Below are 14,384 nucleotides of genomic sequence, written 5' to 3'. Positions count from 1 at the left end.
TTTTTCTTTTTTTTGTCTATTTGCCTTCCATACTTGTACCCTGCACCACAAGAGAGTTGTCATTTACATTTCATTGTACATGTGTAAAATGACAATAAAAAGCATTCTATTCTTTTCTAAAAGCCCTAGGCCAACATTAGTTTTGTTGATTTACTAAATATCCCAGTCTCTGTATTAAAATACATCTGGATATGTGGATATTAGTATGTACAGCAGTAAAAACTAAAGTTACAGGTTAAAAAAACAGCTTCTATAAACCATTTAGTGTGACCTCCCTTTGCATTTAATATGTATTTGACCCCTTTTTTCAGACAATATGAGATTTATTGTGTTAATTTTCTGATGTTTTACACCAGGTTTCATTTAACTCTTTGTGTTGCTTGACAGGGATCACACTAAATAGTAACTTTAATCTTTAGAACCAATTAAGTTAATTTTGTTTATGTGTGTGTGTGTGTGTGTGTGTGTATGTGTGTGTGTGTGTGTGTGTGTGTGTGTGTGTGTGTGTGTGTGTGAGTGTGTTTTAAGGCTGTGCATAAATTCCCTGTATTTTCTTGTATGATTAGAAAGATCATTTTAGTCCTCACTAGTAAGCAGAAAATAGAGTGATCAGAGAGATGTTCCATGATTCTTTGATCCTTGGGAACTTTATTTTACATTCTGTACAGCCCTGGTGCATTCTGTGCCGTACCCACTCTTACTCTGTCCTGTTTTCTTGGCCGCCAGCCAGCTGCGATGATAGAGACATAGTGTGGGTTTCATTACTCGGTACTGAACCCAAGTGAAAGTAGATATAGGTTTACATCTGTTGTGTGTGCATGTGCAAAAGCTGTTTCATCAAAAATTAAATATATTTAATCATACGTGCAAAAGTATGTGTGCTCTCACCACAAACACTTACCTGACTCTAAACAGGAGTACTTGTTGATGTCTTGGCAATCATCTACACCCCCAGATAAGAAATAGTTGGCACAATTCAGAAAAATATTAATAAAAGAAGAAAGTAGTGATGTTAAAGTTTTCTTGGACGGCTTGTATTTGTTTGTAGACAGTATTAACATAGCATATGTAATGTTTTGTCTGGTCAAATTCATTACATTTGTAAATATACATCCATTCCTCACATTCTGTGCAAACACAAGATGAGGTAGGAGTAATTCAGGACTATCTAGGATTACCATTGCAAACCTTTGTTAAGTTATACAATATGTATTCTCATCCACAAATGCCAGGTCATATTTTTCTGTGCCCAAATGAAGCCTATTGTTACCTGTATAGAGAAGTGTTGTCGACTTCTCTTGGCTTTGAGGTACTTGAATGCACCGTCATTCACTGAAAACGTGGATTGTGGATCAGTAAACCTGAGCCCACGTGGTTCTATCAACTATAAAGGAATAATGGTTCTTGATGCGGTGCCACTTGAGGGAATGGAAATTAATGGTGTTCATCTTATGCATGTTCCCTCACCCTTTACACACTGAAATACATTCAGATTGTTGGAATCTTATCTATATTATGCATCGTAGAGAGTGAAACATCCAAGCTCCCTGCTGTTTTTCATTGAGGAACATGTGTTGTTTTGTTTTGTTTTGTTTTTACTTATTTATAATGTTCACATACTCCTACTCCTACCTTTGCTTTTTTTCCTGGATGTGGCTTTTGCACAAAAAAGCATGAAAACAATCACCAGTTCACATTGTATTGTCCATACACTGCATTTCTTTTGGGGGATTTTAGAAACATGTATGAGAGCCTGTCCAAAATGTCTGTTGTGGACCTCCATAAAATGACCTTACAACCTACTATAGCATTAGTAAATATTAAACACCTTTTAGAAACATTTACCATATCAACCCAGTAAACAAATATAATTTTCCAAGCATACAGAGTACATTTTCGCTCTCAAAAACATGCTCTACATGTTATGTGTCTGTCTCCTCTCCCTTCTTCCAGCCTCCTACAGTCCTCTCCTTGACTCCAGATGCTCCAGGTTGGATCACTGGCTGTCCTCTATGTCTCTTGACTTTTGGTCCATCGTCCCAGACGTTGGATTAGATTCATCTTTGCCTCTCATGTTTCTCTTTCTTTGGCTCAAATAAACCACAGGCATTCCAGTCCTTGTTGTACACCTATAAATGCATAACTATTCTCAGATGACACAGTCCTGGGGGAGTCTTACTACTCCACCACTGGAGTTCTATAGGGATCACCTGAAAATGCCTTAGAAACCACCAGAAGCAACACAGGGAGTAGTTATTATACCTTAGAAAATATATATAACACAGTGGAAACTGGTTGGAAACCAGTCCAATATGACTGTTTTGTGAGACCATTTTAGCTTTAGTTCTCCACCACTGGAGGCCAGTGGCGATTTGACAAAAAACATAAGAAAAAATAACTTGAAAAACTTCTGATAATAGTTACTGCAATGCCTTTACAATGATCTAAATCACTACAGCAAAGCAGTATGTCAAAAAATCTGTCCTACATGACTACTTTTAGAACACATGTTTAACTTTACTGTAGCCTTCTCCATCCCAGAGGCATTTGAGAACTACATGAAAGAGCTTTAGACATAACCTGAAATACCCCTGGTCATCCTTATTAATGCCTTAGAAATGATCTTAAACAACCTTGTAAACATGTACCAAAACCTCTCAAAAATGACCATTTACAGAGCACATAGTAGAGCCTTACTTCACCAATGGAGGATAGTGGTGGTCACCAGAAAAGACCTAAGAAATAACTTGAAAATCCACTGTGAATACATTTTACAGATTTATTAAACTACTTAAAATAGTTCTAAAAAATCCCAAAAGCATCAATTCATGATTTGTGAGATATTTGAAGTTATTTCACAGCATTTTTCAGGGGGTCATCAACACACCCCGGTAGACAAGAATAAGATTTTACTATATGCTCAGAAAAAGTCAATTTTAGTCAAATCTTTGTATTTGTTTCAAAACAACTCTAAATAATCCCAAAGGCATCAATTGATAATTTATGAGGTATTTCAGGAGGTTTTAAACAATTTTATGGGGGGTCATCAGCGTCCCTTAGTGGTTGAGTACAACACTATACTATATGCTATGAAAAATACAGTTTTGGACAGATTTTTGTAACTGCCTTAAAAACAGTTCTAAATAATCCGAAAGGCATCAGTTAATAATTTGTGTGGTATTTGAGGATGTTTTCAACCATTTTATGGGGGATTGTCAGCGTCCCCTTGTGGCTGATGATAAGACTATACTATATGCACTGAAAAATAAAAATTTTTAAACAAATTTGAAATTTACTGAAAAGGTACAATATTCCTGCTTTGCCATCAGTCAAAACACTTTACAATCATCTACCATTACCTGTCCAAAATGACCACTTGTGGAACACATAGTACAGTTTTAGTGGATTACATCTCTAGAGGCACATTAAAAGGTCATAGAAATAACCTGAAATAACCCTCGCAGTACTTATTAAGGCCTCAGCAATTATATGAAACACCTGAGAAACGTGAACCTTTATCTGTCATGAAAAATTTCATGGTACATCCATGAAGTGATGTGGCATCCAATTACTAACATAGTGCTGTCTTATATAGGGGCCACGTCAGATTTACAAAGATAATCATTTTCTCTCAGTGATTAAAACCATCAGTTTGCTGGCCTTACCTGCTGTGGAAAAACCAGGAGCATAACAATCCCAGTGTGTACCCATTATTAGGTTTTATACATTCATCTACCCCCAGCTGAGAGCTCTGCTCCCCTGTGGCTCCTCTGTCTCTATGGTGTCACTTTTCTGCTGTGATGGTGACAGCGTTTGTATTTGTCATTATACATCTTCAAAGGTTGCACTGCCTGGTTGCACCATAGTTAACAAATCACCACAGATATTGAAAGGATATTTTCCATATCCAGTAATGGTCAACAGGGACTGAAGCTAGGGTAACGGTGAAGTCTGTGTATTTGGATGTTGACAAACTTTGTGACTTCCCTGGCTCACACTCATCAGGTCACTACACACACAGCCCTTAAGTGTGTAGAATCTTAATCATATTTAACTATCAAAGGGAAAATGTGTGGGCTTCCTGAAAGCTGCTTGGTTACATTGTAGGTAGTAAAGTAATAAAAATTATCAGTGGTTATAGTGTTGTGCAAGCAGAAGTAGGGTCACTGTGTCAACTCAAGCTCTGGTAGATTGGATAATAATGATGATAAAGAAGATCTAACCTGTCTTACATAGAAACTCTTCAGTTCCACAAAACTATTGGCATTAACTACATCCAAAGTAAGCAGTTCAACATTCAAGATTCAAAATTTATTTATCATTCCAGTATATAGAATACACAGAAACGAAACGCTGTACTCAGGTCCCGGTTGTCAGCAGCATTTAAGCAAAATAATAATAAAATATCCCCCCTTAAAATAGTTGCACATAAATAGCTATGATTTATCATTTCTAAAGTGCACAAAGGTAAAGTGCTAATTTAAAGTGCATTCCAGGGCTTTGGCAACAGCCTCTGGGTAGAAGCTGTTTTAGAGTCTGGTGGTCCGAGCTTGGGTGTGCCGTAGCCTCCTGCCTGATGGGAGAAATGTAAAAAGTCCATGTGGAGGGCGGGTGGAATAGTCCATGATGCTGTGGGCTTTTTTCCTGCACCTGCTGGTGTAGAGGTCCTCGATGCATGGAAAACAACAGCAAAAAAAGACATGCCCCATGGCTCTCACAACCCGCTGCAGTGCTTTTTTCTCCGTTACTGTGCAGCTGCTGTACCACACAGTCATGCTGGAGGTGAGGATGCTCTCCACTGCACATTTATAAAAAGCAGTCAGGATGGAGGGGCTCAGGCCTGCTTTCTTGAGGCGCCTAAGAAAATACAGGTGTTGGTGGGTCTTTGTCAGTAGACTGCTAGTGTTGTTTGTCCAGCTGAGATGATTTCAGATTTGTACTCCCAGGTATTTGAAGCAGGAGACCATCTCAGCTGGATCTCCACTGATGTGAAGAGGAGTATGGGTACAGGGCTTCCTTTGAAAATCCACAAGCATCTCCTTTGTTTTCCTCAAATTGATGCACAGGTTGTTAGTTTTGCACCAAGCCTCCAGTTGCCTCACCTCCCTTCTGTAAGCAGACTCATTACTGTTGCTGAGCCCTACCACTGCAGTGTCGTCAACAAATTTCTTTATGTGGTTTGTAGTTGATGATGATTCTGGGGTACAAGGTAAAATCAGCAGCGTATAGGCCTATATACTGAAGGTATAATTCCAAATCTCTCTCCTTTATGCGCAACATCCTCATTTCGTTCTAGTATATTCTGGAGTACTACAACATGGCCACTTAGAAAATTTGATTGCTGTGTTCATTCATTATGATAGATGTACTCACAGTACATAATATTCACATGTGGTCAAGCGAGGCTTGAACAAGCTGTAAATAGTGTACCATTAGCAACACCATCACTTGCCAAGCCAATATCATTAGCTCTACCAGGGCTCATCATCCTCCAGTTAGATAATCACAGTGAGCTGATGGGTTATAAAGCTGAACATAAATATTTTTACCCACAACCAAGGGACTTTTGCAGTTACACTAAAGATCCAACTATACAGTCCATGTGACTGCAGTGCTGTCAGTGTTTTTGCTGAATATGATAAAAACACTGAATCTAAGTGATATACATTTAGCTGTAAAATCTTCCTAGAACCTGACAAAACACTTTACTGAGGAAGACTGGATTTTTGTGTACAAATCAATAAAAATACATTTATTTATTTATTTATTTATTTTAGCATTTTTGTTTTTTTTCTTGGGTACCTTATATCTTCTGAATCCACCGTCCACCTCTTAATAACTTGATGCACTACACTACTTTTAGACAAGTTCATGCAAGCTCTCCCAGCTTAGTCATTCATTCATCCAAACCACAAACAGCCAAAACACCCCAGCACACTATGGTCTCTTCTACTGCATACCAGCAGCAGGAGTGCTGCACAAAGATCTCCAGTGAGTCTACTCAGCACAAGCAGTGATCTGTTCAGGTTTGTGTATGTGATGAAGTGTATGTGTGAACAGAAGTGAGTGTTTACCTCAGGGTTTTAATGGGACTGCTTGTGCCTAAGATTTCCCTGGAAATGTGCTTATTATTAATAGCTTGATTAGAAAATCTTCATAGTATTACTCAGTTAATGAGGCCAGGAAAGACAGCGCTGTCTTTTCAGAATCTATGGACAACACATAAATCCAGGCACATTTTTGCCACCAGCTGAAAAGAAGATATTCAATACTCCACAAGTGGTAATTAACTAATTTTAATCAAGGCAGAAATAGCCCTTAATTAAGTTGTTGCTGTTGTGTGCTCTGTGCAAAAGAAGAGGCTTGAATACAGCGTGGACAATCCCTATTTATTGTTATCCTGCATTACTGAGTCGATCCTAAAGAAACTGTAAAGTGTGACAGATGTTTGACAAGGTAAAATCCTTCATATGAACAGATTGAATCATCTCTTTTATCCACTTTAGACAAACAGATTAGATACACACAAACAAAGGTACAAACATAAACTGTAGTTCCAAAAAAAAAATACAATGCTCCTCACATCAGTGGAAAACTATGCTAAATTAATTCCTAAATATTCAATATATTTATTTCACAGGATCAGTTCTTGATATTTCATTTCATGCCTCATATGTGTCTCAGTAGAGAATGGTCTATTTGGAAGATTATCATCAAACAACAATGCTTTGGGAGTTTTTGTTTGATTTACAGGTACCTTTGTAAGTGTGGTTGTTTATGTTTGGTGGCTCCACCTCAGTTCCTGGAAGGGCTTCTTAAACATTTCTTGAGGAAAGGTAGGGTTGGCGTCAGTGACATTTCACCCATTTTTCCAGCAGATTTTGCAGGACCCGGATTACCTTTCAATATTCATCATATAAGTTAGAAAATATCTTTATGTCAGTCTGCTCAATTTTATTCAGCTCTTGAGGTCCTCCTGGAAAAGTCTGATGAACCAGCAGAAGTTGGGTCCATATCATCTCGATGGATAAAGTCTAGAGGTTTAATCATTCCATGCTGCAGTTCCCTGAAACATATATTATGTTAAATCTGTTAAAATTCCAGTTGTACAATACAAGAGAAGCAATAAACATAATACTGAGAAGCTACCTTTCCACTATTATGTTTAGTTAGGGGTTTATTGTTTAATAGACTAATAATGTATGAAAAGCCAAGCCTGAAACTATATTCTCTACTCTATGAATCATGAAAACATTAACATTTTCAACCAAATAATTACTGCAAAGAAAACAGGTTACAGCTGGACTGAGAACACTTGTACAGTGTAGTGATAAAATGTCCATGTTCTACAACAACAAAATAAAGTATGAATCATGTTTTCTGTATCGTTACCCTGAAACATGTTACACAACAGCTACAGAGGATCGCTAAAAGAGGGGCCTTTGTGTCCACTCTCTCTCCTCCTGTCTCTTTCACACTGTTCTGCTACATTCGTCATGTCCCTGGAGATCTGATGTTATGGGCAAAGTTTGAAGAAATAGTGGAGGTTGCACAACAAGGTCCACCCTGGAGCTGAGACCCTAAAAGCACTGTCATTGTTACAATGACATCATGTTTCTTCTGGTTCCAAAATCTAATAACAATGGAGCATAGAACACTGGAGTGGTACAATACTCACAGAGAAGGAGCCTACAAAGAGGTTTCAGCTGCAGAGAATGCTGGAATTAAAGGTCTACTCATCCGTTACTCTATGAAGAACACATCACTGCTTCAGACTGCACTGTCAGGAGAATAAGAAAAGTGAAACTACTTGGAAACCATGATGAACCGCCGCTATTTGAAAGGGTCTGTTTTTTAAAAAATGGAATTTGGAAGCAGTTAGCGGAGGTCAAGAAGATGCACCTGGTCAGTAAATTGGACTGGTCAAAGAACTCAGTGACCACCTAATATTCTTTGGCTCGTCAGCATCTGCAGTATGATACTGTGGATGTGTTATGAGTCTGTGCTGCCCAGTGTTCTATTTTATGCTACTGTATGCTGAGGAAGCAACATGAAGTTGGCAGTCACCAAAGGACTGAACAAACTGCTCAAGAGAGCTGGATCTGTTGTTGGAGAGGAACTTGACACTCTGGGACCTGTGGCAGAGTAGAGAATATTGTCTAGACACCAGTCTATTATAGATAATGTTAATCAGCCACTCCACAGTGTTGTGGTTGGACTGAGAAGAATATTGAGCTGTAGATTAATTGGTCTAAAGTGTCTAACTGAATGCCATAGAAAATCCTTCCTCTCTACTGCAATCAAACACAGTAATTCCTCCCTCTTCCTGTCAGTAAAATGACTTCACATCTACATACTATGTTTAACATTATTATTATATTACATGCTACAGTATGGTGTATTTTTGTCCATTGTGCAGTTTTGAAATAAGCAGTTTCTTCTAGAATTATTAAAGTAAGGTATTTCTGATGCTGAAACCTGCAAGGATCAACAACCTTTTTCTTTCCAGCTGTTTTCAGCTTTTAGCAGAAAAACACACTCTCTCGCTGTCAAAAACAAAACTGTCACAGTTCAGAAAGAGTAAAACCAAATTCCCCATCTGAGTATGAGCAACAATCAGTCCTTGAAATGAATTCTGTTAAAGTCAACAGTGTTTGACACTGCGTACTCTATTCTAATAGATCCTCAGCTACTGCATAGAAATCAGAAACTGTGGCACAAGAACAAAATATGGAAGTTCCTGATTTCCTGGTCCAGTGGGAACAGTCTGAAGTCTCTCCTTTATTTCTGTTTTCAAAGTTAACCCTTGGACAAAAGCATAATTTGAAACCATTTGAGATGTTTTTGTAACAGTATCTCACATGGCATTCTGAGTAAATTAAACTAAATACTTTGCAACATCCTGAACTATTTAGCTTGTTTTGTAGCTCACAGGAGTGTCTCTGTTTTAAGCTCTGACCAAATTCCCCCTCTGCTGTGTCATACGAGTGGTGAGCCAACAGTTATCAGGTTATCAGGACTTCTATCTGTCCTCCAGTCCCCTTGGACTTGGCCACAGCTGCAATCCTGCAAGACGTAAGCTTCAGTGTGTGTACGTGTGTGTGTGTGTGTGTGTGTGTGTGTGTTTGCATCCTCCACCCCTAAAACCCACTGCCAACTGTGACTGAACTGTGAATCCCCACTGATCCTGTTTCCTGTCCTGCCTGATGAAATGCTTTCAAAAGGCATAGGTACAAGTCAGTCTGTGTGTATGAAAAACTCTGATGTGTTTAAAAATATGTTAATGTAAAGCTATTGAGCTAAAGTTCAGGAAGACCAGGTGTGAAACTGAACATGTGCAGTCCATGTGTGCGTTCTCTTAGTATTGCATGCTATTGCTTTTGCTTTTTAACAAACGAGCAAAAACGTGTGTAAGCATTTAAAGTTTCCCATTTAAAACACGGCATGAAGTGAATAAAACAGGATGGGTTAAATCTTTAACAAGAGCTAAGTGGGCACAATCATGCTCTTGTGCCCTCAGCATTTACCTTCACTTTTACATCTTCTAGGCAAAATGAATACAGCAGCTGAGAGGCCAAACATGATGAGGCTGCTAGCTGATAGGTAGTGTGTATGATAAATGAACTTTGGCTAACCCAGACATAAGGGAACGGGCAATAAAAAGCATCCTCTCACTCCACCTGACAGTTTGTGTGAGGCAGCTTTGTGCCTCTCTTGCCGCTCATTAAAAGATTCCAACCTGCCTCAAAATAGCTGCCTCTTTCAGCTGGACAATGATGAATAATAACCCAATGTGTCTGATGCTAACAATTAATGGGCCCAATTTCTAGGTAATGAAACAACAGCTGTGCTTGAAGGAGCATTAGTGGGCCCATTTATTAATTAAACACTGTCACTTTGTTACTTCTATTCTTTCCTTCCTGTCTTCATTGCATTCCGTCCCACATGCCCTCAACTTCCTGCTGATGTAGAAGTTGGAAACCTGAATCATGCCATTTTGCTTGTTGCTGCTGGGCAGAGAAATCAGTGCATCGGTGCAACTGCTCCACTCAGCAGCCCATGGATTTTCACAACAGTGAATATCGCAATCTCACAACACCATCTGAAGGCGAGAGGACCTGGCTTAGCTTTTAAAGTGTCTGGGCTTTTTAGACTAGCAACACTGACTGACTGGCAGGAATGTTGTTCTAAACAGGGCTAAGGCAGTGTTGAGTACATACAAAGTCATCATTGCCAAAAACCTACTGGTGTCATCTTTTTGGTCTAAAGTACTTCTCAATGTATTTTCAATGCATTGGCATAAAATCCATCTTTCATGTGATAGGTATAGTTTTACATTCAGCTCTTATCAATTATTCTCTGTATGCAAGTACTGACTTTTAAAAGCAAATATCAATTCGGCACACTCTATGTGGGAAGCGTACATGCTAAAATGACATACACATCCCTGCCTCTGTGTTTACTACATTTATTATAATATCAATCAAGAAAAATGAGAAACAATTCAAAGCAGTTATACATGATGCCATGGTGAAGCAATGTCTGAGGAAATACTTGCTGACATCATATGATCTTTACAGAGCCAAGAAGAGCTGATATAATTGAGGAAAATAATTACATTCCTAAAGAAAAGAGAAAAGAAATAAGCCTAATTTTCCACCTACTGCTTCTACTCTCTTATTTGAATGGATGGAGCGAGGCGGGTTTCACTGCTATAAATGATTGAAATTTATGAGAAATGCTTACGAATGTAAACAAATGTCACCTACACTTGTGCTTGTAGGCTGTTGAGAAACATGTCTCGGTGGTCTTGTGGTATGTCACCATCCAAAACAGCCAGGTAGGTGTAGAGTTCAGTAAAGGTGTGGAATGGGATCCTTGCAGCACCACCATCCTCATCCTCTGTCAGAATCTCACAGGCATACTTCAGAGCAGCCATGAGGGTCTGAGATTGAACAACAGGATTTAATCAGAAACACATTAAAAATTCATCTGCATTCATCAAGGACAATTCATAGATTTTGAGCATCACAGGCACACATTGCAAATGCACTTAAATGCAGGCACATTAACTCACGCTATTAAAAAGTTGGGTGGGAAAAGACCATGACTGCCCTCATGTGGTTACAGTGTGTCACAAACAGCAGCATTTGAAAGACATTAAGCCCAAAGAGTCAGTGCTGAACTGCATTTGCTTTTGCAGATCCAGATCTTTCCACCAATTTATTTTGATGTATCTACTGCTTAAATTATAAGCTTGATTTATTGGTAGGGACATTACGAGTTGTATTGGTAGAGCTTGGTTACAGTCTACTGCTCTGTCTATATTTAGTAAGCAAAAAGCATTGACTTAATAGCACTGAAAAAATTCATGTAGTCAGGGAAGGATTTATCTAATCTTTCTTTCTCGAGCCCTGGGACCTCAATAGAGAAACTCGGATCACCTTTGTCTGAATTGAGCCTAAGAACTACACTATGAGATGAACAAATAGGGCACAGCTTGAATATCTCCAGCTGTGCTTAGTGTAACAGTGGATTTAAAGGGGTATAACATGGTATTAACATTTATATCTGCCCTTATTTAACATCTCACCCCTCCCAGAGCACTACAGCCGAGGGCAAAAAACTCCATCCAGTCAATATCTGGGCCGAAGCTGCCCAGTGACAGCAGATTCTCCAGCTGATCCATGGGTAGACACAGGCCCTTCCATTTCTTCTGCAGATCTTCCCTGCTGCATGTTTGCTTGGCAGAGAGCTAAGATTGAGTATGGGGAGCAGAAGAAAATCATGAAAAAGAGACAGACAAAGGCCTTTAAACTGCAGGAAAAGTGTTTAAAATGTTACACCAGTGAAAAACTAACATAAAGAAAGTGGCAGTCTCATGAGATTAAGAGTGTTCCGTAGGTGTTGCACATTTCTTTTAGGGAAATATTAATTATTCAGTTCACTTAATGAACTAACAACAATAAGAAATCAGTTTTCCCAGATGAGATAATACAGGTTTACAATAATGTGGAACTTTAATGATCAACATGAGGACACAATATTGTTGCAGTATGAAAATGTACAAAAGTGAATGTAAGTATAAGCAAATCTGGATGTTAAAATTAATGCAATCTATAATAATCACAGCAAGAGAACATACTGTGAAAGGTGATGAGTTTCAGCTTGTGCAAGATTTACAAACTAAAAGTAATACAGCAGTCAGTATGGCAGTACTTTAAAGACATTATACTTTATTCTACTGCTGGATTAAGAAACTTGACTACACGCTCTGTTCTATGATGTGTTGACCCGCATTAATGAAAATACCTGTTTGTGGAGAGTCTTTAGTAGGCCTGGGGTCAGCCCAGTGTCTGTTTTCTGGGTAGCAACATTCATCTCCAGCCTGTCCTTAACAGGCAGACGTTCTCCTTTGGACAGCGCTGAAAAATACCTAGAAGAGAGAACATTTTTGTTACTAACAAGCAGGATATTATTGAAACACAGTGGTCAGTGCATCTTTTTCACAGGAAACCCACCCAAATAAAGTGACACTTTGTGTAACTACATCAGGCACAAGTTAGAATTAGTCAAATTTAATGAGTTCTCAAGAGTGAAATCGGTTGAATAAATCTTGTTCGTTTTTGTTTTCTTTCATCAATATTGTTATTTCACTAAGGGGCTGTTGTTTCCGATTAAATAAATCTAATTAAAAATATTTGACATGCATTGAATGTGTAATTTCTATCATCACTGAGAGGCAAAAGAGTCTAGTGTTGTTACTTTAATAGCGTACAAATATTTGAAACCCAGGAGAAACTGTTTCACCATATTGTTTCAGTTCATTGTCTTTTGCTATAAACACTTCCAAGCTACATCAGCTAATAACAAAGAAACAGAATATGACAGTCCTTAGAGATAATAAAAATTCTTGATGTATTTAAATTTCATCCAGTACTTTCAAAGTACTTCTTCTTTGTTGGAGAGTGTCAAATAATTTAACCACTGCAGTAACATGCAAGCCCCTGGGATCTAATTACAGCCAGTAAATGCAAAGATAAGAGAGGCACAGGTGAAAAGGGCTGGGCTTTTGCTACAACAGTGCTATCTAGAGACACTGTTTATGATATTTTTTAAAGGATCAAAATTGAAATAAATCACAAGCACCCCTATCCTCTACCTGCAACACTGTTCACAGAGACTTACGCAGCAGACCATACAAGTACATCCTTAGGCTGTGTCCGGATGGCTGCCTTGGTGAAGTTTTTAAGGATGTCTGGCAGCTCAGGAGGGATGTTTATTTGCTGAGCACAGTACATTGTGTCTGAAAGAGGCATGGCTGCAACATAAAGTATTGAAATATAAACCAATTAGCATACAATACATCCAATAAAAACAACCCTGACAGCAGCTAGTCATTAAAAACAACATGCATCCACACTGATAACAGCAGATTTTTTAACATGGCAGTGTATATTCCTGTAACTACAGTAAGTGGTGATTTGTTTAGAAATGTGGTGTTGCATTTCCTCATATATTAAGATCAGTTTTAAATGTTTTCTTAAAACATACAACAATTAAAAGAGAAGCAAATCCCTGAATAGAGTGTTTTCTAATGGTGAATCTTCTCCATTGGCTATGTTTAGCTTGTAGTCACTCATTGCAGCTTCAGGTGTAGTAAGTTGGGAAGCATCTGAGGTGAAACTTCAGTATGGGTCACTCATAGAAAAACATATTAGCAGTTCTGAGCTGAGCTGTTGTTAGCAAATCAATGGATATTAACAAGATACATACCTGGAAAATGCTAATATTGTGTAGCTAATTATAAATGTCTTTTACAAATTATTCTGACAAAAATATCGCCATATGGTTAAAAGAATTAAATTGAAGCTCCAAATACATTGAATATTTTAATGTCGTACATTACCTGAATAGTTGAAAACTGAATGTTAAGAGAACAGTTAAGACATCTAGCTAATTAAGTTAGCAGTATTTACATCTAGCGCTGGATTTGTGTATAGTGGCCAGCGTCGCATAGCAACAGCCTTCTTCTTCGCTTGACCTTAATTGGTTTAGCTCAGATGACACTCTATCGCCCCCTATAGCAGGAGTGCAGTTCACGCAGTCTCCTCCCATCTCCATTTCTCAATGCAAACACAATGGATGTGGCTTATTTTCAAGGAAACAAATAAAAAATGTCTTTCCTACTCACATTGTTCCTGAAGCTTGTGAGCTTTGTCTAATTTATCATTACTAAAACACCTACTTTGAAACTAAAATCTCAGATATCGAGTCTAAAACTGGCAAAGCGTCTTGAATTTTTATAATTTTGCAGAACATATGATATGGACAAGGAAATACACGGCTAGTTATAGTTAACCCTTAAAGACAGAAATATATTT

General features: G+C 38.3%; 1 protein-coding gene across 2 annotated transcripts; it reads right to left on the bottom strand.

The window, feature by feature from the left end:
* Positions 1–6,370: 6,370 nt before the first annotated feature.
* Positions 6,371–14,016, bottom strand: ropn1l (rhophilin associated tail protein 1-like). 2 transcript variants are annotated; one of them, XM_030122781.1, is made up of 6 exons: positions 13,910–14,016; positions 13,189–13,321; positions 12,313–12,436; positions 11,594–11,755; positions 10,770–10,945; positions 6,371–7,066 (listed from the first exon to the last, which is right to left on the bottom strand). In XM_030122781.1, exons 2-6 carry the CDS (start codon positions 13,317–13,319, stop codon positions 6,955–6,957), a joined length of 705 nt encoding a protein of 234 aa, XP_029978641.1. In that variant the 5' UTR covers positions 13,320–13,321; positions 13,910–14,016; the 3' UTR covers positions 6,371–6,954. The 2 variants fall into 2 exon arrangements, with proteins under 2 accessions (XP_029978641.1, XP_029978642.1); XM_030122782.1 differs by having other exon boundaries at positions 6,952–7,066; positions 10,766–10,945.
* Positions 14,017–14,384: the final 368 nt, after the last annotated feature.

This window comes from Sphaeramia orbicularis, chromosome 20, assembly GCF_902148855.1.
Source record: "Sphaeramia orbicularis chromosome 20, fSphaOr1.1, whole genome shotgun sequence".
In the NCBI taxonomy this organism is placed as follows: domain Eukaryota; kingdom Metazoa; phylum Chordata; class Actinopteri; order Kurtiformes; family Apogonidae; genus Sphaeramia; species Sphaeramia orbicularis.
Note: the sequence above shows the minus strand (reverse complement) of the source record. Positions and strands in the feature narration are given on the sequence as shown.